This window comes from Acartia tonsa, chromosome 2 (assembly GCF_053477335.1).
Source record: "Acartia tonsa isolate MP-2025a chromosome 2, ASM5347733v1, whole genome shotgun sequence".
Classification (NCBI taxonomy): Eukaryota; Metazoa; Arthropoda; class Copepoda; order Calanoida; family Acartiidae; genus Acartia; species Acartia tonsa.
Genome location: NC_137261.1, coordinates 17012596 through 17038369, shown reverse-complemented (window position 1 = coordinate 17038369; position 25774 = coordinate 17012596). Strand labels below are relative to the sequence as shown.

The 25774-nt window shown below is 33.5% G+C and overlaps 1 protein-coding gene across 1 annotated transcript in view; it reads left to right on the top strand.

Moving 5' to 3' along the window:
• Window positions 1-15620, top strand: part of LOC145312411 (uncharacterized) — a 122736-nt gene extending 107116 nt beyond the window's left edge. Inside the window, exons 25-39 of the mRNA XM_080151647.1 lie at window positions 1363-1415; window positions 1685-1851; window positions 2842-2898; window positions 7257-7394; window positions 8289-8382; window positions 10603-10675; window positions 11014-11144; window positions 11366-11442; window positions 12264-12371; window positions 12849-12916; window positions 13012-13155; window positions 13584-13963; window positions 14498-14558; window positions 14712-14902; window positions 15318-15620. Coding sequence (XP_080007773.1) covers window positions 1363-1415; window positions 1685-1851; window positions 2842-2898; window positions 7257-7394; window positions 8289-8382; window positions 10603-10675; window positions 11014-11144; window positions 11366-11442; window positions 12264-12371; window positions 12849-12916; window positions 13012-13155; window positions 13584-13963; window positions 14498-14558; window positions 14712-14902; window positions 15318-15620 — 2045 coding nt within the window. The remainder of the gene's footprint in view (window positions 1-1362; window positions 1416-1684; window positions 1852-2841; window positions 2899-7256; window positions 7395-8288; window positions 8383-10602; window positions 10676-11013; window positions 11145-11365; window positions 11443-12263; window positions 12372-12848; window positions 12917-13011; window positions 13156-13583; window positions 13964-14497; window positions 14559-14711; window positions 14903-15317) is intronic.
• Window positions 15621-25774: the final 10154 nt, after the last annotated feature.

Sequence of the window (25774 nt, the reverse complement as noted above, 5' to 3'; positions counted from 1 at the left end):
ACCTCTTTAAAGCAATTACCATGCCAAAATCAGAACTTGAACGATTATTTTAGTTTTATTTCCTTGATTTTAGTTTTGGTTGCAAAAACTTCATCATTTTTGAGATACAAAGAAACAAGGATGACAACATCCATAAAAGCTTATCTCTAGAATCAGTAGGAAGGACAAACGATCAATAACTCTTGTAGAGTATCATAACCAAATAAGCAAAAGAATATTTTTTAAAAAGTCTAAACCAAATTTTACTTAAATTTGGTGCAAAATTGCTAAATTACAGGATATAGTAAAAGGACATACTTGCATTTTTAGGATTTGTTTACAGAGATTCATTTAATGTACCTTTTTGTCCTGAGAATCATTATTCCAAAAATCAGTTGAATAGGATAATTATATCATGCAAAAAATTAATTCAATTAAGTAAAAACCAGTATGCTTGCAATGGACGCACGGACTTTCTGGTAACCGATAGAGTTGCTACGCTTTATAAATCCTACCTAACTGCTATAGGAATCATCATGTTTAAATTAAGGATAAGAAATAACCTATACGACTCACGTACCGACTGTAATAGAAAAGCTTTGCTTTTGAAAATACTATCATTTAAAAACTTACAAATTAACTTCTGCTATTGATAAGAAGGTAATGATAAAACTTGGAACATTTTTAATGTCTTGGGCAAACTTTTTGTCGTGAAATGTATGCAAATTTTTTTTTTTATCATTTTCACGTCTTCACAACGTTTTATATATCCTGTAATGTAAAGTAGTTAGGTTTTTTTGTCAGTAGCTTAAAATTTCTGTAAATAAAGAACTGATTGACTTCCTTATCTTAGAGGAGCTTTAAATAGGTACTAGTGTGGTTTTAGGCTATTTTGATTTAAGATTTAAATCTCATTATGGTTTTAGTCTGTTTTTTGTTCTCCCCTATTGCTTGGGGAGTATCAGCTAGTCTTATTTCGATAACAACTGAACCGATTGAGTTCTCGATTTCATGGTCCCAGGATGGTTTTAGGCTATTTAATTCTTATATCTTACATCACCCAATTATGGCAAACATTCTTTTTAAAACAAATTCAAAGCATTTCAACGGGTTTTAATTTGAGGCTTAGTAGCGACTGAGCCCTGAATGCAGGGATATAAAGGGATAAGACAATGGCTGATTAATTTATGCACATCCCCAATGATGATGCAAAAAATTCTAATTCTGTAGGTTACAAATATTGGTTTAAACGTTTGGACACTCAATTTAATGAATCAACAAATTAAAATTCAACGTTATTAAAAACTTTTGGGAATAGTGTAATAAACAGCCCTTCTTTCCTGCCTGAATGTCAGGCGCGTGACTTATGTGTTCTTTTTTTAGGTGACTGGATTATAAAGGAGGGAAGCATTGGAACCAAAATGTACTTTATACAGGTAAAAATATTGCTTTGAAAAAGTTAAAGAATCGGAATGGACGTACAGACATTCTGGTAACTATAATACAGTTAATACGTTTTATAAATTATACCTAACTATTACAGGAATCATCAAGTTTCAAAATCGATTAGACATTTTTAACATGCCTTAACTAATGATGAGAGCTATCAAAATTAAAAATTATTTTAATAAATATTTTGTTTGAAACCTTCTAAAAATCATTTATATTCTTTATCTAAAGACTTAACTTAAAATCTATTTTTTAGGAAGGCATTGTGGACATAGTAATGGCCAACGGGGAGGTAGCCACCTCCCTCTCAGATGGATCTTATTTCGGAGAAATTTGTCTGCTAACGAATGCCAGACGGACGGCGAGTGTGAGAGCTGAGACTTACTGTAATCTCTTCTCTCTGTCCGTGGATCATTTTGACAGGTTCATTTCACATTTGGACACACACATTCACACACATATTCTATAGCAAAATGGATATATTATTACTTGGAAGTTACAAAAAGATGTCATGTTCTCTAATAAGGGTAACTTGCAGCGGACTAAGATAACGATATCTACCTTTTTATTGCATCCCCCCACCACTGAATAAAAGAACTGCCCAATGAATGTAATCATTATTAACATGCAAAATTAACGACAAATTTTCCCTTTTCAAAATATCCACGTATTTCCTATAGGCATTATTCAAACAATCAAATTTTCAAGACTTTTTTCTATGTTCTTTATGAAACATTTTTTGTTTGTTCCAATATCTGAATATAAGAATAAAGTATTATTCTTATTACTATAGCTTTTTTATTTTTTTAGCCAATTTATTAGCTCCCTTTCTCTAATAATCAACACACATAGTTTATCTGATATTTACTTTTAGTGTTCTGGAATCGTATCCACTTATGAGAAGAACAATGGAAAGCTTCAGACAGACAGACAGACAGACAAACATAGTTCTACTTTGTATTATAGATATGTTAATCTGATATTTACTTTTAGTGTTCTGGAATCTTATCCACTTATGAGAAGAACAATGGAAAGATTCAGACAGACAGACAGACAAACATCATTCTACTTTGTATTATAGATATTTTATTCTGATATTTACTTTTAGTGTTCTGGAATCGTATCCACCAATGAGAAGAACAATGGAAAGCTTCAGACAGACATACAGATAGACAAACATAGTTCTACTTTGTATTATACATATGTTAATCTGATATTTACATCTAGAATTCTGGATTCATATCCACTAATGAAAAGAACAATGGAAAGCTTCCGACAGACAGACAAACATCATTCTACTTTGTATTATAGATATAGATAGAAGAACAATGGAAAGCTTCAGACAGGCATACAGACAGACAAACATCATTCTACTTTGTATTATAGATATGTTAATCTGATATTTACTTTTAGTGTTCTGGAATCGTATCCACTGATGAGAAGAACAATGGAAAGTATTGCTGCTGAAAGGTAATCCTTATAATAAAGTAACTGGATCTCGCTGTATCTGTCTGTTTGTACCGAAGGAACTCGCTAACCTCCAAACTGATTTTTAAATCACTGTTTAATTCACTATTCCTCAAAGTTTTATTGTAATATTTCTTATTCGTTAGCTCAAAAACTTTGGGGACTTTTATTGAATTTTAATTGGTTGGTTCATTAAGATAAGTGTTCAAACGTTTCAACCACTAATTGTAATTTACATAAGTGGTAATTTTGTGTATTATGTACATCAATTTATCGGCCAATGTCTTTATCCCTTTATGGTTATTGTCATCCTTATTTGATTATTTATTCCAAATGTCATAAGAACTAAACAAAGATTGAATGTAGCACGCTTTCATATTTCAAGGACGAAAAATGATGCTATAAATATCATGGATTAAAACTAGAAATGAATTTTGTTTATGTTTTGTGTTTTTATATGTTTTAAATATTTATTTATTTTGTACCGTGGCTAAAAGACCGACGGACTAAGTAAATTAAATACTGGATATTCAATGCTATGGATAATATTTACAAGAAAATTCAGAAAATCATAGCTTCTCTATCTAAAAGATTATGCAACAGACTGTGTATTTGTTGTACTGTGGTATCCGCCTAGGTTAAATGGCAAACACCCGAGTTCAAATGACTACGGCAGTGCGAACAGACGTGGACACATATATTATAGAGAAGCTACGCTTCTCTAGCAATCACTAAATAATAAACAGAGTCTATTCAGATGTTCCTTTATTCAGGGTCTAAGGTTTACTAAAGATGTACAACATAATATAAATACATATGGATTAGGAATAGAGATAGTTAAAGGTAAATCATACAAGTAAAACATAGATAGTTGCAATGGTTAGGTAGATGGCTATCCCTGTCCGGGGGAGGCAGGATAGCCCATGGAACAGCACAATAGGTAGATAAGAATAGAGGGGTTGAGTGGTAGGTCTGGGTACTAAAAGGGAAGGTTTGATGATTACTGTGACAACAACAGTCTGTGTGGGTGGTGAATCTATCGGGTGAAGGAAGGCTTAGAACCTTTATCCTCAGGGCTGAGGTGGTGCTGATAACTTGGTGGTTGAAGGGGAAGGTTCCGGTGCTTAAGAAGGGAGAGGGAGGGGTCACACCCCTCCCTCCACTTGCAGGACAACTGAGAGATGAAATCAATACCGTTATCTCACATATTTGCAGGTGGCTTTACAATTGTAGGATAACAGGATTAGCTGGGTGCGTAGCATCACTATAATAGCTTGGTTTCTGCATGGCCCAGAGTTGCCGAATACCACAGTACCTAATAACTTTTGCAAACTATTATGATTTTAGAGAGAATAGTTATTCAAAGCATCATATTATAGACATCTTTCCGGGATTATTAAAATAAAGAATTTTAAGGTATACACCAGTTTTGTTAGACCCGAGGATTTAATTAATTTTACGATATTTATTTTAATATTCGTGAAAAATTGTCTGTAATTCGAGGATATACATGATTTTTTAGAATGGCTGAGAGCCGATTCTAATCCAGTGCAGTGGATATCAATCGGTTTCAAAGCCTTACTGGAAAGACATTTACTTATAATATCTATATCTTACCGCCTCGCTTAGTCTACATCAGAGTATTTTTTCCAAAGTAGTAATTTTACTTTTTTTTAAACCGATTTATCCTAAAATTGAAGGAGGGAAGGGCATACTTGGTTGATATACATAAAAATAGCATAAACCCTGTTATTCTACTAAAAAAAATCATCAAAATGTCAACTTTAAGTCCAGCCGTTTTCGAGATTTTATGGTACACAAACATTATATTTGTAAATCTCATATTTTACCAGAAATTTTAATTCAAACTTTATCTTTAAATTCGTATTTTAAGACTTTTTTGAATGACTTGTTGAATGCTATCAATCACAGAAAGCGAGAGGACATTGGTCTGTTTATTAAACTAGTTCCCAATAATTGTATTATAACTATTTCTTATTCGTTGCCTTACAACTTTGGGGAATTTTAGTGAATTTTTATTGGTTGGTTAAAAAAGTTGAGTGTCCAATCTTTTCAACCAGTAATTGTAATCTACAGAAGTGGTAATTTTGTGTATCATAATTGAGAATGTAAATCAATTTTTTGATAATTTTCTTATCCCTTTATATTCCTGAATCTATCCAGAAATTCTAAAAACTGTTTTCCAATATCCATCAACGGTCCTATATACAGGACACCTCTCTTTCTTACCCCCTCCCCCTATATACAGGACACTGTGCACACCTCTCTTTCTCCACACCCCCCTCCTTTATTGTATTTGGGATTGGGATTATGCAACAGTCCCCCCTCCCCGTCTTTTTAAATCAAAACCGCAAAGGAAAAAGAAAATGGTTTTAGTAATTAATAAATTAGTGTTTCTGATTTAACAAATGAATTGATTTTGCCATAATATTTCTAGACAATCTTTAAAAAATATTTTTTTTTTATTTTTACATTTAGTTGAAATATTTCAAAAATATTAATAAAATCTCCAAATGTTCATTCTTTAACTATTTCAAACCAAAATGAAGAATATCTATACCAAAAATACTAAATCTAAGATTATTAGAATAATTATTTATCGCGGATATCTAAATAAAAGATTATAAGATTAAAAGCAGGTTTGTTAGAATTGTGGTGCCGAAGTTCTGGTATAACAAAAGTGGTATAAATTTCATGATTTTTGTTTCAATATCCGGGAAAATTGTCTGCAATACGAGGCTATACATGATTTTTCACTATGGCTGAGAACTGGTTCTAATCCAGCGGATATTAATAGGTTTCGAAGCCTTGCTGGAAAATTGTTTTTTTTCTAAGAAAATGGAAAAGTGGAAAATATTGAATGTTTTTCTGAGATTAAAATTTGGCTGAACTAACTATGCATAAAATTTATGTTACGGAAGTGATTAGATATTTGATATTTATTTATAGGATGAAACCATTCCATTTTCTTTATCACATATTTGCAACCTTTTCTTTATAATAAGAACAATTATAGCCATGAGAAGCGCAGCAGCAATAAGCTGAATTATTATTAAAAAAATTTTAGTAATCCAAAGACATGAATCCAATCGGTTCAGTGGTTACTGAGATCTTAAGCTTCAGACGGACAGACAGATATCGTTCTACTTTGTATTATAGATATGGTTATCCCTTCTTTTGTCCTTTGTACAATTGAGCAATTTAACCGCTAATTTGGGAATTGAAGAGGTAGAAAGATGAGGGTTTAAAAGAATCAAAGTTCAAAAAAGTTTTCTACTTTATACTTTAATTTTTGAAATATTAGAAATGAATGAATAAAATGATATATTGGTTACAGAAATGAAACTGAAGTTGTAACAATCATTACCCTCAATTCAGTTCAACAAAGACTTCAGAAATATGAATGAAAAAAACATTCTTCATATTTTGTATTCTTTTGAAATAACCTAAATTGTAATCTTTAAAAAGGAGGGATATGACAATCAAAGTCTGCATTTTGTAGATCTGGTACAAATTTTTTTGGGTGGATTAACATTTAACTATTCCCTAAACTAGGGATCTAAAGGGATAAGACAATGATTGATAAATTGATGCACTCCCCCAATTATGATACACAAAACTACCCTTTCTCAAATTTTAATAATCCAGGCAATCAAAATTAATAAAAAAGTCCCAAAATTTTTATGCTCAAGACCCAATAAGCTCTCCCTCCCTAACCTAAAACACTTTTTTAATTGAAATTTTATGATCAAATATGTTGTTTATGTCAAAGCGTATTAAATTAAACACATTATGGAAATTGTTTACATAAAATCAGCGACTTGGTACAACTTTAAATAGAAATATGATCTACATAAAGATTTTTAATTGGATGTTACACTAGATTTTCTTTTACTCTAAAAAAGTGCTTCTCACAGCTGGTTAAAATAACTATACCCCACATCTTTCCCATTTACCCCAACACTTCCCCTTCCAACAGGATGAACGAACTTACCGATAGATGAGGTCCATATTAGCAAACTAAATTGACCCTGCAATTTATCCACCTTTTCTATATCCATTAGATATTTAGATATTTTGTCGGGGTAAAGATAATATTGGATCAAGAGTACCTTATCTTAATTTGATAAAAACTTAATTTTCGTAATTTATGAAAATACTAGCGGCTGATCCCCTAGTATCTAGGAGGTTATTATTTAAATGGGCAGAAAGGGGGCTTTTAAACCACCCCGAGACCCATGAAAAGCTTCCCTAAAATGGAGAAATCGATTGGTTATCGAAATCTTAAGCTAAAGAAAAAATATATTAGGATATTGGGAATAATTATTTTTTTAATTTAGATTGAACAAGATTGGAAAGAACCCGAACATGATCACCGGCCGTGACAACCAGGACGCGGAGGGAAAGACAGTCAACGCTTTCGTCAGCGCCATCGCCACCAAGGAGAGTGTCGACTCATTCGACATCTCCGCTCCAAGGAAATAGTTTTAACATTCATTCATTCATACAATTACATACAGTCGAGTGGTCGAAACGTTTAGACACTCAAATTAATGAATTAACCAATCAAAATTTGATAAAATTCCCCAGAGTTATTAAGCCAACAAATAAGAATTCATTATTTTAATAACTTTGGGGACTAGTGTAATGCATAGCCCATTTTCCCCTCCCTCCCTGAGTACCCGTGCTCATTAAATAATTATAGTGCTCATATTAGTGCAATTTACACTCGCAGCTGTGCCCCTAGAAACTAGGGGCTCTGTCTTCGAAGGAATAGGGAAGGGGCTGAATTTAGCATAAAACCATTTCCAAGACTTAAATCTAAAAATAATATAGGCTAAAACCATCCATGATAATATTTGAAGCTTTCCAAAAGTAAAGAACTTCATTGGTTTAGTAGTAACTGAAATCTTAAGCTTCAGATAACTACTTTATAAAATTTACACACATAAGTGATAAAAAATTGCATTGTGAAATAGAATCAAAACATAAATTAAGATATGCTTAGATAATTATATAATGTGAATTTATAAGACAATCATTAGTGCATGCAGAAAAAAAGGGTTATTGAAAAAAAAGAATAAAATAAATTGTCTCAGGGAAGATTGGATAAGTTAATTTGTCAAGAGGGGGTGAGGGGCAATTTTTATATATAGAGGAGCGTATCTACCCTCCCCCCAAAATATGATAAAAACTTTTCACGTATTACTTTAAGAGCTTTTTAGGTCTCCTTTGTTTTAGACAGACACTTACACAAACAGACGGACATCTTTTATATCACAAGTAATTTCAACTATGTATTTCCTTATGTAAACAATTTCTTATCCTTTTAATGTTATAGAGTATGTTATAACTACTAAATCTGCGTGTAGTCTGCAGCTGTATGAAAACCTGCGAAATCTTGGAACCTTGCTGGCATTTCCAGGGCTTATGGTGCCCAGAGCTGTCTCTCATACTAATATCACGGTAAGGAGTCAGGGAGGGAGGGAGGGGACACTCGACTCTCATATTTCCAGGGAGGGGACACTTGACTCTCATATTTCCAGGGAGGGGACACTTGACTATCATATTTCCAGGGAGGGAGGGAGGGGACACTTGACTCTCATATTTCCAGGGAGGGAGGGAGGGGACACTTGACTCTCATATTTCCAGGGAGGGAGGGAGGGGACACTTGACTCTCATATTTCCAGGGAGGGAGGGAGGGGACACTTGACTCTCATATTTCCAGGGAGGGAGGGAGGGGACACTTGACTCTCATATTTCCAATGAGGGAGGGAGGGGACACTTGACTCTCATATTTCCAAGGAAGGGGACACTTGACTCTCATATTTCCAGGGAGGGGACACTTGACTCTAATATTTCCAGGGAGGGGACACTTGACTCTCATATTTCCAGGGAGGACACATTTGACTCTCATATTTCCAGGAAGGGAGGGAGGGGACACTTGACTCTCATATTTCCAGGGAGGAAGAAAGGGGACACTTGACTCTCATATTTCCAGGGAGAAAGGGAGGGGACACTTGACTCTCATATTTCCAGGGAGGAAGGGTGGGGACACTTGACTCTCATATTTCCAGGGAGGGGACACTTGACTCTCATATTTCCAGGAAGGGAGGGAGGGGACACTTGACTCTCATATTTCCAGGGAGGAAGGGAGGGGACACTTGACTCTCATATTTCCAGGGAGGGGACACTTTACTCTCATATTTCCAAGGAAGAAGGAAGGGGACACTTGACTCTCATATTTCCAGGGAGGGGACACTTGACTCTCATATTTCCAGAGAGGGGACACTTGACTCTCATATTTCCAGGGAGGGAGGGAGGGGACACTTGACTCTCATATTTCCAGGGAGGGAGGGAGGGGACACTTGACTCTCATATTTCCAGGGCTTATGGTCCCCAGGGCTGTATCTTATTTGCACATTAAAAACTAATTTTTATATCCATCTGAATCTTAAAGTTATAAAATGTCGATTTCTATACAGTGCAGTATATAGGATGCCGAGCCCTTGTTAAATCTTATCAATTTAAAGATGAAAGACAATAGAATTTGTTTTGAAATAAATTGACATCTTAATTAATGTTGAATTACATTACTGTAAATTAATTGTTGATTATTATGAAATTAAATTGAGTATAAGATATTTAGTTTAAACTCTAAAAATATTGAACTAAATCATATTATAAAATTTCTTGGGCTAGCCTAAAAGTTTTATTTCCTTATATATTTTATCAATTGATAAATTATTTCTTGTTGTTAAACCAGATTTTTATGTACTCTAAAAAGATGATACTCGCAGCTGGCTAAAATAACGATAGATTTAAAGGTTTTTGTTAATAATTAAGCTAAACAAAAACTTGAATTCCTTGAAGCTTTTTACAGGAAACAAATTTTTTTAAAAGTTCCAAATTCTTTTAATCTTTTTTCTTGAGATATTCTTTATTTAAATATAGCTACATGTGGGTGGGTGCCTGTTAGATATTGCCAACAGTTGAACTGACGAATCTTTGATGAATAATTTGGATGAGGTTACCATTAAAAAAAAACTGATATAATTTCAGTCAGTAATTAAGTATTATTATATTAAACATACAACCCCCATGAAATCTGTATGCTTAGGATAGACAGAATAGATTTTTTTTTCAAAAAAGGAAATCAATAAGATGAAGACACAATGGTGCAATATCTGACCTAAAATCTATAATCAATGTTCACTTAATAGATATAATATACATGGACATTATAAAAGGGGGAAATTTTGCGTCAATTTATTGATCAGTACTTTCCTCCAGTAGGAGGGGAAGTGATGGGTTAAACAGGGTGAATGTGGGGTATTATTATACTAGCCAGCCGGAAGGACCATTTTATTAGAGTATGAGAAAATATGGCGCAACATCCAAGTTATTATATGTATATCTGATGTTGACTGGTTCATCTAATTACAACTTTACAACAAAACAATCCAAACTCGGTTTTTAACTTTTTTCTTTCATGTGTGAGTGTGTGTGTGTGGGTGTGGCTGTGTGTGTCTGTATGTTTTTAAAGCTGTAAGAAATTTATGATGAATATGTGATTTTCCTGGCTACTATTAAAGATAAACGACGGCTGATGTTTTTTTTGGTTTTTATTACTTTTACAAGTATACAATTCTGGATAAAAAATTTTAATGTTATTTTTTTTTGTAGGAAAGTCGCAACAACCTGGAAAAGCAAAACTTCCACAAATCTGACCTGTGTCTGGGACCGGGTGGGGGTCCAGGTAATAGATTTATAGGTTGGGGTAAAGGGGCGTTAACCCTTCAAACTTTGAAACCTCTTAATTTGCCACCTTCTTATTAAAAAAAACAGATTGGATTACCACACTCAAACATTTTAATCCCCCATTTAACCTCCACAAAATGAAAAGCTTAGACGTCCCTGTGCTTAAATACTTATTCAAATTAGTTCGCAATTTGCTTTTTGTTCTTTTGAAGGTACCTGGCTATGTTTATAATTTCGAAGCATTCAGGTGATTTGAAGAATGAGGAGTTGGGACAAGGTCTTGCATACACAGGGTTACATATAGCTCATAATTCCTCTATATACTTTAATGTCCAGGTGGCACTGCTGGGGGGAAACCTGGTAAAGGCGACCACTCTGATCACCAGAATAAAAGTTCCCAGCAGATTTCTCAAGCTAACAGTGAGCTCAGGATTATTGAGAATAAAGGCCATATGCCCAATTTTCAGGTATACTTATTTTATCCTTTTTTTTGTATTAAAATTCATGTTTAAACAATTTAAGCAAAGTTTTAATCTATTTGGACCCAAACCTTAATAATGTGAATATTCTCAAAGGTACTAAAACTGTTTTTTAATTTTTTAAAACAATAAGAAATAAGATTTCAAGGGCTCAAAAGGCTCTTTGAGGGAAATTACCATATAATTGTTTAATTATATTTACAATACAGGATACAGTGAATCACTCAATGCAGAGTATACAAACTCCCTACAGATCCATGCAGAGTGTTGCTAATAATACAACAGGAATTCACATTAGAAAACATTACATTTGCTTAATTTTGCCAATTATAATGTATGATTAGATTAGAATTATTTTTTTCTTGGTTGTGCATAAATAAATAATTAACAATGAAAATTAATTAAAAGGTAATAATACATTAAAATATACAGTCAAATTTGTAATATTGTTATTTTATATCAAAATTTTCTTCCCAAATGGCTATTTCCTAAGAGGTAGGAATAATGCAATAATGTGTATTCACACATTGTTTACATACAGGTTGTAGAAAAAATAATATCAAACTAGATTATATGATAAGAAGGAATTTATTTGGAAGGATTGATTAATAGACTATAAAAGTTGGAAAGATTTTTAATCAATATAATAGATTTGAAATCTGCATAAAATTTTAAGGATTTTTTATAAAATTCGTTTTTTATATAATTCTTTATTTAAAGGCGCAAATACAAATTAAGTTAAATAATTTTAAGATCTGTGATTGGTGGATTGAAAACTATCTGCGCTCTGATTGGAGAAGCTTAAGTGACGTACATCATTCAACCAATTAGAGCGTAGGTAGTTTCCAATCCAGCTATCCTATTGGTCAAAATTTATTAACTTAAATCGTATTTGCGCCTTTAAATAAAGAATTATATAAAAAACGAAGTTTATAAAAAATCCTTAAAATTTTATGCAGATTTCAAATCTATTATATTGATTAAAAATCTTTCCAACTTTTATAGTCTATTGATTAAGGCATTAAAGCTTCCCACTGTTATTGCAATAAAAAATGAAATGTTCAATCTAAAAAAAAAAATTCCGATTAATGTGAATAATTGCTTAGGGCATGTGTCCCTAATGAGCATGCACTCTGCACAGACTAGCCTGGACCATAGTCAGGGCAAGGATAGTAACGCATCACAGAGAAATGACTCATCAATGCAGAATTTAAGGTAGACGTTTTCATAATTAAAAGCGAAGCTTTTCTGTAATTAGGATAGGTACGTCCGTAAGTCAGTTCATGTTGGATAGTTCTTATCGTTAATTTAGACATGTTAGAATTGTTCTGTCGATCTCAAACTTTGCATACAGATTTCGGTAGTAGTAAGGTTCGATTTAGAAAGCATATTAACTTATTTTGTGGAAAAGACTTAACACTGTTACTTTATACCAATCAATCAAGAATCAGCATTTTTCCACAACCCATTTTGATTCATATTTTCCTGACAGTGAACTGTAAATCAAACAGGCGCACTTTTGCCGCACATGAGCCTTACATTTAAACTAACTAACGAGACAAATAAAAATTTCGCAAAAAGGTGGATTCTCTGTTTATACACTCAGCCTAACTTTTAAAGTTATGATAAGATTATTTCACTGATGCATACACGCAGCTGCCAAGCCCTACAAACAACATTTATCTGTATCAGGAACAGTATTCCTCTGGATGAATATAACACTCCAGGAGTCAAGAGAAAGGTTTCTTATCCTGTTCCAGGTAAAAATTAAATAACATTCCAGTATGCCTTCCAAACTGATTAATATCCCCTTATAGATTTATTGCAATATGAATCATCCCCTCAAACTTTTCAGGTACATGCCCAGGTCAAGGGTCAAGCAGCTCCAAGCTGTCGGTCAACTCTGGCTCCAAGACAAGCACCCCGTCAACTGTGGATATTGGTAGTGTGCGTGCACGCACAGACAGCCAGTCATCTATCTGTGAGAAGAGAAGTTCAGGTACAGAAATAAAGTGACATGCCAGAAATACATGTTAAACCAATACATATATAAAAGTGCAATACCTGTCCTAAGTTTTGATTTTTATTTTATTTTTATTCAATGATGTTAAAAATTCGCATCAGATTGTCATTTACTCTGATAAAGTAATACTGCAGCTGGATAAAATAACGATAACCCCTATCTGCCCCTCTCACCCAATTCCCTTCCCGTTTACTTGATCAACAAACTGATGATCAATAAATGAGATGCACATTAGCAAGCTAAATTGACGGCGATTTTCCCTTAAATATATCCACTTGTAAATTCTACAGGGTGTTTAAAGAGAAATGTCTTTAAAAAAATTTAATTATGTCTAAAAAATACTTAATTATATAAAATACTTTGAAACTCCCTGAAAATCCATTATATCTAAAAAATATTTGTAGGTGGTCGGTCAAGTCTGTCAGGCCCAGCTATGACACAACAACAACAGACCCCTCCAGTCACCAAGGCTCAGCTCTCAAAGCCCGCCTCAGCAATTCGTTCAGAAAGTTTCACCATTCGCGATCCTATATCTGCAGCAGCCGCTAAAAAGACTGGCGGTGTTGGTAAGCCAGAACCGTTTTCGCTTCCCGGCTCGCCCCCGTTAAATGCCCACTTAGACTTGCTGCAACCGCCGCCCTCGCCACTACTGAACACGCCATCCGTGTCGCCTGGCGGCGGTGGCTCCGCCCACCCCAGCATGAACATGACGCATTCCGTGAGTATTCCTTCAGAGTATCAAGAGTCCGTGTTTCCGCCCAGACCATCCAAAAGACGGCAGCAGGTGAAGAAATGAACCTTTTTCAGTGGCTTAGAAACTGATTAATATCCATTGGATTAGAACCAGTTCTCAGTGATACTGAAAAATCGTGAATAATTCGTATTACAGAAAATTTTCTAATTTAAAGTTCTAAAAGGTTGATTTCTCTGAGGCTTACAGGCGAGCCCAGCCTAATTTTTTTTAGAATTAGTAGGACATCTTTCTGTTTTTATAGTTATTTTAGGATAGCTATGTCTTAAGATTACCTCTTACTTCTGTTGGGAAAGACCAAGACAAAACAAAATATATTAATAATCATCATTCAAAAATGCTAGAAGGTTTTTTAGAAACTCTTGTTCAAAGTTATGTAAGTTGCATTTTCAAACCTTCCTTACACTTTTAAACGTAGCTAATAAAGTACAAATAGCATAAAAATGATATTTATATTTCCAAAAACTAGAGCTCAGAGCGTATCTGAGTGGTATTTTCACCATTATCATAAGCTGTGCAACTCGTAGTCTAAAATGCACCATTTTTAACACATCCTTTTGTGTTAAGGTGACACAACCTGGTGTTGGACCTCTCCCACATTCCATCAGTCTGGCGCATCAACCTCAAGGTATACCCGCGACAGTGGCATATTAAGCAGCGTATCATGACCATTAAAATTAGGACTTCAAGACAAAGTTCGGACAATCAAAAGATTGATTGTTTAATTATAAAATGGGGATTTGTTAAGATAAATATGAAAAATGTAACAATTTATTTCTAGGTCCTAGCCTTGGTCATCATTCTTCCAGCAGTGTGCCACCAGGTATTGGTACAGGCAATGCACAGCACACATTCCCAAGCAGTGGTCATCATTCAGCTACAAGCGGTCATCACACAACTGGCCATCAACAATTGGGTGGTCCCCAACAGTTGGCTGGTAGTATGCATATAGAATCAGAAACCAACAAGAAAGTAAGTAGATTTTTAAGATTGTATTCAATCTTATAATAAATATAACAGGATATTTGGTTTCTGTCTGTACCGAAGTATCTCGCTAACCGCTGAACCGATACAGGTCTCCTTTACAGTAAAGCTACTTAAAAGTCCTAAGAAGGTTTATAAATATTTTAGGGTAGATTACCACCACCATTCAAACAAATTCCCTGAAGAAAAAATACTTTCCTACCACAAAGAAATTTCCCCACCCCCAAATTATTTAAATACAGAATGGGCGGGTGGTCGAATTCAACCCCCAACCATCCCAAAAGCCTCTAGGAATGTAACTTCTAGTCTTTTTCATCTATTAGAACTATTTTAACAGGTTAAATTAGTAAACTATTTGATAATTTTGAGATTCCACATATAATCTAAATCTGTTATACCCAAGGACTCTGGATTGCACGTTGTGACGTGCGACGAGGAGGCCAGCAGCAGCAGCAGTACCTGTTTCCCTTCACCTGGATCCTCAGGAGGAGGGAGCAGAGTGCCACCACCTCCCCCTCCGATACTACAACCAACACCAACAACGACGGGAGCTGTGATACCACCGAGCCAAGCTTCGCCAGCTTTGGTGCCAAGTCTGCCAGTGACAGCTGGGGCAGCTTTAATGCCAGCTGTGTCGGTGTCATCTGTGGCAGCTAATAATACAAATACAACAACTTCAGCAGGGATGTATCATTCAATTTCATAGTTTTTTTTTTATTTTAAAAGTTTGTAGTTGATATACAAATATGGCATTTAAATCGATAAAGACCCGCAGGATTAGAACCCGTTCGATTTTGATTAGTTCGTTTATTAAATTGATTGTCCAAACGTTTCAACAACTCAATGTACGGAAGGAGTAATTTTGTGTATCATCATTGGAGATGTACATCAATTTATCGACCATAGTCTTATCCCTTAGACTCTTGAACTTAATGATTTGTTCCTGCAGGATGCGGACTGCGGCGCAGAGATTCCGCAGCTATCTCCAAATCAACTGAACGGCAGCAAGAAAAATAATCATTGTTTACCCAGCTTTATATAATTATATATATATCTATATTCAACAAGAAATAAATATGTCAGGGCTCGGCAGCCGCGCACCAGTCGCCTATAAGCACCCGGGAAATCAACCTTTTACAATTTTAAAAAATAACTGACCCAAAACCTGACCCAAATATGGCAATGCCTCTTTTCAAAAACAAATTCAAAGTATACAAACTGATTTAAATTTGAGGCTTCTGCGCGGCTGCTGAGCCCTGATATATAAGAAATAAATGAATCCTTTGTGATAACTGTGTAGTGTATAATGTGTGTCTAAAAAAAATCTAATTTCAATGTAAAAAACTTTGCTAACAGAAAAAAGAGTCTCCACAACTTCAGCCAGGTAGTTGTCTAGGTTATACTCTTTATCTAAAATGTTTTCTTGTTATTTTTTAGACACCATTATACATTTATTTGTAGTGTAAAGATCGTATAAAAAAACTGTATTATATTCTAAAGTATTATAAAGAATGAAAGATCATATAACATAATGCATGCCTTCTGTTTTTATTAATTTTAACGTCATTTCATATTTATATTAATTAAAATTTTGGATCATAAAATGATTTGTAAAAATTATCTTTCGAATCAATTTTGAAATTATTTTTTGTTTTGTTTTTTATACTTACAATATTAATGAATGATAATTGATTTATAGTACCGAAGCTACTCTATAATTAGTCTGTATGTTCGTCTCTCTGTCTGGCTGTCCATTTGTATGTCTGTCCGTCTGTCAATTATTTATTTGATGGGTACATGTAATTTTCTCGGCTATCATTTGATGTCGGCTGCTGAAATCCACCATATGACTCAGTTGCTTTGTGCTTCGCTACTTGTGGATGTTGTCATTCTTGTTAACACTATAATTATAAATAAATCTCAAAGACTTTAATTCTGAGACTGATGTAATTGTTGGATCAAGTAAAAACTACGAAGTATCCCTTCACCCCCAGACGTCCTAGGGTGGGAGTAAAGAGATGTTTATAACCTATTAGTTTACCCCCTCAATTTAAAAAAAAAATACACTAGTTTACCCACCTGAAATATTTAAAACCTCTTATTGCACCATATCTAAATAAAAATCATAGACGTCCCTGCCCTCTCCCCTCTTTTTTTAATGGCCTAGTGTGCTGACCGCACATTATTCTACATTTATGTGCTGTTTTACACTCGCGCATTCTGTAAATTAATGCTTGAAAAATGTGTGAATGGGGTTTTGGGATTCCTTACAAATTTTTAACTTGATCAAATATATTTACCTTTTAAACCAAAACTCAAGATAAACCTTCAAGTTAACTCTTTTTAGCCTAACTTTATTAAAAAATATGTATTTTCGCTATGCCTTAGGCATTTGAAAATTTACTTTTAATTTATTTAATGCATTCTTTAACTGTTTATATTACATAATTTTAAACAAGTAATTATAGCTTTCTATCATATCAATAAAATTAAAATTGGCCTCCTTTTTGACTCCATACTAATTTTACTTATTATGCGATTCTTATTTATTATTATAATTATATATTTTAAATTGTGATTTAAAAGGTCATTCGTCTTTTTTATTGAAATTATTGAATTTTATTAAATTTTTTTGGACCTTACAGTCTTTTTATTTGAAACATTTACTTATATAAAATTAATGAATAAAATATATCTTTGTAAATGTATAAAAAAAAACAGAATGGCATCGTATAAATTTATTGGTAGAGATAAAATTTGGGGATCTAGTGCAGTTCACGGAAAAATATTTCACGGATCGATTATCTCCTAAGATCTTTAAATGCTGCCAGCTGCCAAACGGCTAAACGTACATGATAAGCCCGCACATTGATATAGGCGGCATAAGAAGGCCAATAAATAATCTGGAATAAACAATGTGAACTGCAAGAAAGCATTATAGCATTTTGGATATTTAAGATTACTTTCAGGCCTTCTTTTGTAGATTATAATTTTGTGCAAAAATAATAAATACCTAGCAGCTTTTAAAGTTCATAGATTTTTGGAAGTAATCGATACTAGGAACTTTTTTTAACGTAAACTGCACTTGATCCAAATTTTGTGCCATACAATTGTAAAATTCTTTAGTGCTAAAATTTTGATGCCAAAGCATAGAAAATAAAAATGTAGAAAATTATCCCGACTTTATTTTAAAAGGCCAAGTTTTTCTATAATTAATATTTGTGCGTTCTGTATTTTTAAACCCGAAGATTTGTATGTTCATTTTAAGCCAAGCCCTTAGCTTTTAATTCAGGGCTCAGCAGCCGCCTCAGGGAAGTCAACCTTGTTCAATCCTAAAAATCAGCTGGAAGTCTAAACCTGCCCTAAACATGGTAGTCCTTCTTTTCAAAAACTTTTCAAAGCATCCAAACGGTTTAAATTTGAGGCTGCCGGTCCCTGATTTAATTTGAGGAAGCCGAAGCCGCCAATATAGAATACGCATGAACAAGAGCAAGTATTTTTTTGCACCTAACAACATTGTTGTAGATTATTTTGGTATTTCATAAATAGGCAAGAAAAAAATCTACATATCTTGAAATAATTAAATGTTTTGTTTAGTTCAAGGTGACACAAATTTTATCAGTTTTTCATACAGTTATGGAATATCAGGCGGATGGGCGATACCATGATGTACATCCTCATTTATGATACACAAAATTACCCCTTATGTAGATAACAATTAGAGGTTGAAATGTTTGGACAGTGACACTCAACTTAATGAATCGATAAATTTGATAAAAGTCCCCAAAGTTTGTTAGATAAGGAAACATGTTTAATAGTTGGGTACTAGTATTCCCTCCCCCCCATCCCCCTTGAGTTGATGTAGTCATGATGTAAATAGGTAGAACCTAATTAAAGGTTTAGGGATCTAAAGGGATAAGACAATGAACGATAAATTGATGTACAATTACATCCTTATTCCTTAATGATGATACACAAAATTACCCCTTATGTAGATTTTAATTAGAGGTTGAAACGTTTGGACACTCAACTTAATGAATCGACAAATCAAAATTTGATAAAAGTCCCCAAAGCCAAAAAATAGAAACCATTATTATAAAACTTTGGGGACCAGTGTTATTGAGAAGCAAATGTCCCCTCCCTCCCTGGGGAGAACCTGATTAAAGTTAGCCTAGAAAGGAAAGATTAATTACTGAATGACATTTCCAATATAATCCTATACACTGATTTATAGGCGTTCAAGGGTAGGGGTAATGGGCTGTTTAGTTTTACCCCCTCAAACTTTGAAACTTTTTATTTTAATTCCCAAAAATTTAAAAAAGAATACATTAGACTACTCCCTTAAACCTTTGAAACTCCTAATTTTATCCCCCTCAAAATTTAAAAAAATACATAAAAAACTACCCCCTCAAACCTTTAAAACCTCTCATTTTACTCCCCTCAAAAAAAAGGATGACAACATCCATAAAAGCGAAGATCTGAAACGAAAGGACAAACGGATATTAACACTTGTATAGTGTCAGAACTGAATAATCAGAATAAAAATGTATAAGAGTCAAAGCAAAAGTGTGAGTAAATTCGTAGAAAAACTTCTTAATACAGGATAATGTTTAAGGACATACTTACATTTACTGGACTTAATTATAGAGTTGCTTTGCTTATAATATTGTTATTTGTTGTTCCAGGAATCAGTATACCCAAAATCAGAACAATCGGATAACTAGATCACAAAATTTAAAAAAAAGTAAAAAATCAACATGTTTAAAATGGACGTACAGACATTCTGGCAATACTTATAGAGTTGCTACGCTTTCTAAATCGTACCTAACTACAAAAGAAATCACCGTGCAAAGTTTAAAATTGATAGGACAATTCTAACATGCCTAATTTAACGAAAAAAACTATCTGTCTCGGGCGTACGGACGGACTACCACCCCCCCCCCCCCTAAAACCTTTGAAATCTCTTTTATTTACCCCCCTTAAAATAAAATGTTTGGACGTCCCTGCACTGATTCACAACTAAGTTATGCACAACAACTACTCTATCACAAATTCAGAGATCTTAAGGCATAAAACAATGGACAATGGACGGTAAATTACATATTATCAAATGTTTTATTGACACGCTATCTTATTTGTTGGCGCATAACTTTTGCGTAATTTAATTGATGTTTGATTTATTTCAAACTTTTAACCAATAATCTTATGACGGCGTATTTTGTTTATCATTGGAGATGTAAATTAACCTATCGTTTATTGAGCATGGTTATTGATTTGTGCCTGTTTGGGCCAAGATATTTCCCTACTCTGTCTATTAAAGTCGCGCATCTGACATAGTAACAGCATGAAATATCTTTAAGTTATGACACGAAGTTGAGCCGAGTTTCAAACTCATCACCTCCCCAACGCCAGGATTATTAGGCGACGGTCGATTGTATTATATTACTTTAGAAACAAACTAGCGGCTTCGCCCCGGCTTTGCCCCATGAGGTAATTTAAAAAAAAATAAAAGATAGAAAATAAAAAAATCTGGTGCTTCAAACCATACTCTCCCCAAATTTTTTTTTGAGGGGGGGAATTTCATTTTTTTGGGGGGTTGAGGGTGTCCCACCCCTCAAGAAAATAGCCTAAAACCACCACAGGACCAATAGGTATATACACTAAAGAGTAGAATCCGATCGGTTCAGTTGTTACCGAGATCTTAAGGAACAGACAGACGGACGGACAGACATCAAGCTACTTTGTATTATAGATATATACTTTATTCTGTCAACAACCAACCTGAAACAAAAAGTCGTCTTCATGTGATACAATTTTTTTCAGATCCCTATATTCCTTTACTACATAAATTAAAGGTTAAGAATCCATTATGTACCCTTTACACAAAGGCATGTTGTCCTATACAAACTTAACATGGTGATTCCTGAAATAGTTAGGTATGAGCAAGAGCATTTAATCTACGATATCTCTAAAATAATTACCACAAAATACAATTAGGCCTTTTGTAGGATTGAGTCTTTTGTAATTTTAAAGATTAAAAACGGTTTTTGCAAGCCTTGAGGGGCCGCAGGCCTTGGGCAACAAAACTGGTATTAATTTTATGATTTTTCAGTATGGTTCTAAACCAGGGGATATTAAACTTATTTTGTATTTATGTAAATAGCTCTTTTCGGTAATTTATACAGTTTAGAGTTGTACTATGGATTTTAAACTTTGCATGATTCCTATAACAATTTGGCACGATTTAAAAGCATAGCAACTCTATAATCGTTACGAAAATTACCGTGTGTCCATTTAAAACATCCTGTTTTTTTAGAATACTGATTCCTATAACCACAAGGTACAATGTTATAAGCGAAGCTTAACTATAATCAAGTCCTAAAATTGTAAGCATGTCCTTAAACAGTATTCTGTATTAAAAAAATTTGCAGCAAATCTACTTACAATTTTGTTTAGACTTATGCATCATAATATGATTTTTCAGTTCTTACACTATACAAGTGTTAATGCTCGTTTTCTAACGTTTTAGTGCTTCACTTTTATGGATGTTGTCATCCTTGCTAATATGCTAATTCAAATGAAGGCTAAACTATCATGAATATTATAAATGAATACCCAGTGATATATATTTTAATTGAAGTCACTAGTTTTGATGACAGTTGGAATTTCATCAACAAATTATTGACAGGGATCTAAATGGATAGGACAATGGCCGATTAATTGATGTATATCTCCAATGATGACACACAAAATTACATCTTCTGTAGATTACAATTTGTGGTTGAAACGTATGGAATAAATCGAAAAATACTAATTCAATAAAAGTACCCAAAGTTGATAAGCCAACTGATTAAAAACGTGATTATAAAACTTTGGGGTCAAGTGTAATAAGAAACCAATGTCCCCTCCCTCCCTGAATTATTGGAATATCTAAATATGAAATAATTAGAATTCAATGTTCAAGGGAGAGTAATTAATAATAAGCTATGAGATACATATAAATGGATATATTAATACTTGGATGTTGCACCAGATTTTTATGTACTCTAATAAATTGATACTCCCAGCTGGCTAACCCCCATCCCCCTTTACCCTATCATCCACTTCTACATGATGAACGAACTGACGGATAAATTGACAGATTTTCCCCTTCCATAATATCCATTTAATTTTCAAATATGTTGTAAATTGATTTAAAATATTTACTACTCTTTAATGATCTTACTTCATTTCTACAGGGATCTACATGCACAGTTTGAAGTCGCCTGGACTTTTTAAAGTGTCCTAAATTTTCATTATGTATGTATCAACCCTCCCTAACTGTTGAAAGCTAAATTGTAGTAATAAATGTTTACATAGGGTAGTGGATATAAAATATGTGGATGTATATTGACATGGGGAAATTTGTCGTCAATTTAGGTTCCTAACATGGACCTCATTTATTGTTCAGTTCTTTTATCCAGGAGGATGAGGGGAAAGGGTAAATTGGGCGGAGGGGGATATCGTTATTTAGCCAGATGCGAGTATCACTTTATTAGAGTACATGAAAATCCGGTGCAATATCCAAGTAATAATATATCGATTAATAGATAATATAAAATTTCCCACTGATTAGAATCAACCATTGGTAACAAAAAAAATTAATTAGGCCCACACTCTTATTGGCAACAGCTTTTATATTGATTTTCAATAACTTTAATTCAGGTTCAATACAGAACAAACATTGAACTAACCTTAAACAAGGATGACAACATCCATAAAAGCGAAGCTCTGAATTCAAACAGTAAAACACTTAATAGGTATAAACATAATTGTATATAAATGTGTTGCAAAATTGACTAAATACATATTTCTATTTAAGGACATACTTTCCATTTCTAAGACTTTATTATACATATGCTTTGTTTAAACTAATATACCTTGTTGTACTAATAATCGTTGGATACAAATGAGATGAATAAGATACAAAAAAAGACATACAAAAAAATGCCAAAAAGTTCAAAATCATCTTGTTTTAAATGAACGTACGGACTCTCTGGTTACTATTAAAGAGTCGCTACGTTTTCAAGGCAAGATGGGAATCATCATACACAGTTTAAAATCGATAGGAAATTTCCAACATGCCTAAAGTTACAAAAAGAAGCCAACCACACTTATATGGACGGACGTACATACCATATTTATAAAAAATCTTCGATTTTAAAAAAGGTTTATTAATATGCAGTAAAGAAACAAATCATTTTTTGTTATTGTCAATTTTGTTATTTATATACAGGGATTGGCTGCTGCGTTAAAGCCTCAGTGGAATCGTCACATTATAACTTTAAAATCCAAGTGGATATTTAAAACTGTTCCTAACAAATTGGCACAATTGTTTTTAGACTTATGACATTAATTAAATTCGAAATTAGGGGCGTTCCAAAGTGGGGGAAAGTATTGGCAGGGGGTTATTTAAATATTGGATAGAAATAATTTTTTTTTTCAATCTTAAGCTTGCGGAATCTATTGTGAATTAGTTAGGTATGTTGCAGGGAGTAAGGTTGGGGACAATGGATCGAATATTCAATTTTTAGGAGTCTCAGACTTTGGGTACTGGCTTAAAGGGAATGTGCAATAATTTAGCAGTTTCTGACTGACTTTGGGTACTAGTGCACAAAATGCCGCTAACTCGTTTGTTAGTTTTGAATATTGCAGACAAGTATCAATAAACTTAATTTGTTATGATGTGGCTGGTTTTAACATTTTTGTCTCTCCAGAAAATGTCATTTCATAGGGAGATTTTTCTAGTTATTAATTACAGAATGGTTACGTCAGTCTGATGTGCTGGTAATATAATTTTCAAATGAATGCTTTTTTCTTGGAACTTTCTTCTTATTTTATAGTTTTCTGTAATGTTATAACTCTCCCTTTACAATTTCCTCCACATTTTCTGGATTAATCTGGATTTCAAGGTCTTTCAGCAAATACTCTTAAATTTAATTAATTGCCCATTTTCCCCTCCCTTACTCCCTGGGTATAATGTCATTTGCAAATAAGGTATGTGGTTTTTTTAAAATCAATTCAAAAGCAGTGCATTATACAAATGAAAATACATTTTAGAAATGTGGATATTGTGATAGGGTAAAATAGTCGTCAATTTTAATATACTATTTCCCCCATCATTTATTATTGTTCACTTTGTTTATTCATTGGAGGGGAGGGGGTAAATGGGGAGGTTGGGAGGGTGTGTGAGAAGAATCGCGCTGAAATGGTCCCTTTATTTAAGTACACAATAATCTGGTGTAAGATCCAAGTAATAATAAATCCAATATTTTATTAGAGGTAATTTTAAATTCACCACATAACATTTAAAACCTTTTTAAACTAAGCTCTCCTACAATTAAATGGTTATTAAGGGAAAACTTTGTAAAAATACGAAAATAAAGTTCCAGAAGTAGAGATGCAGGATATGTGATATCAGCAGTCTAACTTATATAGCAGGCGAGAAAATCACGTTTCACAAATAGCTGCAACATACAGACAAAGTTAATTATAGAGCAGCTTTGCTGCTAAAATAAAGAAATACAAATTTATCGATGTTTTGTGGATTTAGTTTATTTTGTGGATGTTGTATATGAATCCCAATGGTCAGATAAATTGTCATATATATCCACTAAGGGAGCTAAAGGGATAAGACTATGGATGATTAATTTATGTATTTACCCAATGATGATACACAAAAATACCCCTTATATGTAATAATGTATATAACAATTTGTGGTTGAAAGATGTGGACACTCATCTTGACAAATCAAATTCAAAAAGTCCCCAAAATTGTTTATCCTTCGAATAAGAAAACAGTGTTATAAAACTTTGGGTACAAGTGTAATAAACAGCCTATTGTCCCCTCCCTCCCTGATATCTACCAGCACAAACTAACATTCTTTATCTCTTTATATTTATCTACAAAATAAACTAAAGTTCATTCTTACAATCGATATATTATTACTTGGATGTTGCATTTGATTTTCTCTAGTAAAGTGATAAGGGCAGCTGGCTAAAATAACAATACCCCCTCCCCTCCATCAAACCCCTTTTACTAATTAGCAAGCCAAATTGACGACAAATTTTCCCCTGTCGATATATCTAAGTATATTTATTAATCATAATAAAAAAAAGAATGAAAACATCCATTATAAGCACAAATATAATACGATGCAAGGAAAGCTAAAGTGAATGACAGTTATTGGTCAATTACGATAATATTCTAATAGTTATTTTTTTGCATCGTATTATAGACATCTGTCTGCAGATATTAAAATAAAAATTATAAGACTAAAACCAGTTTTGTTATGCCCGAGGCACTCGGGCATAACTGGTAGTTATTAAATGATATTTATTTTTATATTATTGGATAATACGATGCTATACATGATTTTTCAGTATGACTGAGAACCATATTTTAAATTAGTTTCCATGCATCAACTATTTTGTAATGACAAGTTGTATTTCTGAATTGGCAAGTTAACCCAGGAAGGGAGAGAACACTGGGCTGTTTATTACGCATGTCCCCAAAGTTTTATTATAACGTTTACTTCTTCGTTGGGTTAACAACTTTGAAGACTTAGATTCAATTTTAATTGTTTGTTTGAGTGTCAAAACGTTTCAAGCAATAACTTTAATCTACATAAGGAGAAATTTTGTGTATCATCATCGGGGATGTAATTGACCAGTGTCTTATCCCTTTATATCCCTGCAGTTAACCTGTAAAAATTATGTAAAGTGAGAGTATATTTTGAAAAGCTGCTACATTGCAACATTTCTGACGTCACTGATGCAATCCTATATTGCTGCTGGCCACTGCCAGGTTTTGGCTACAGG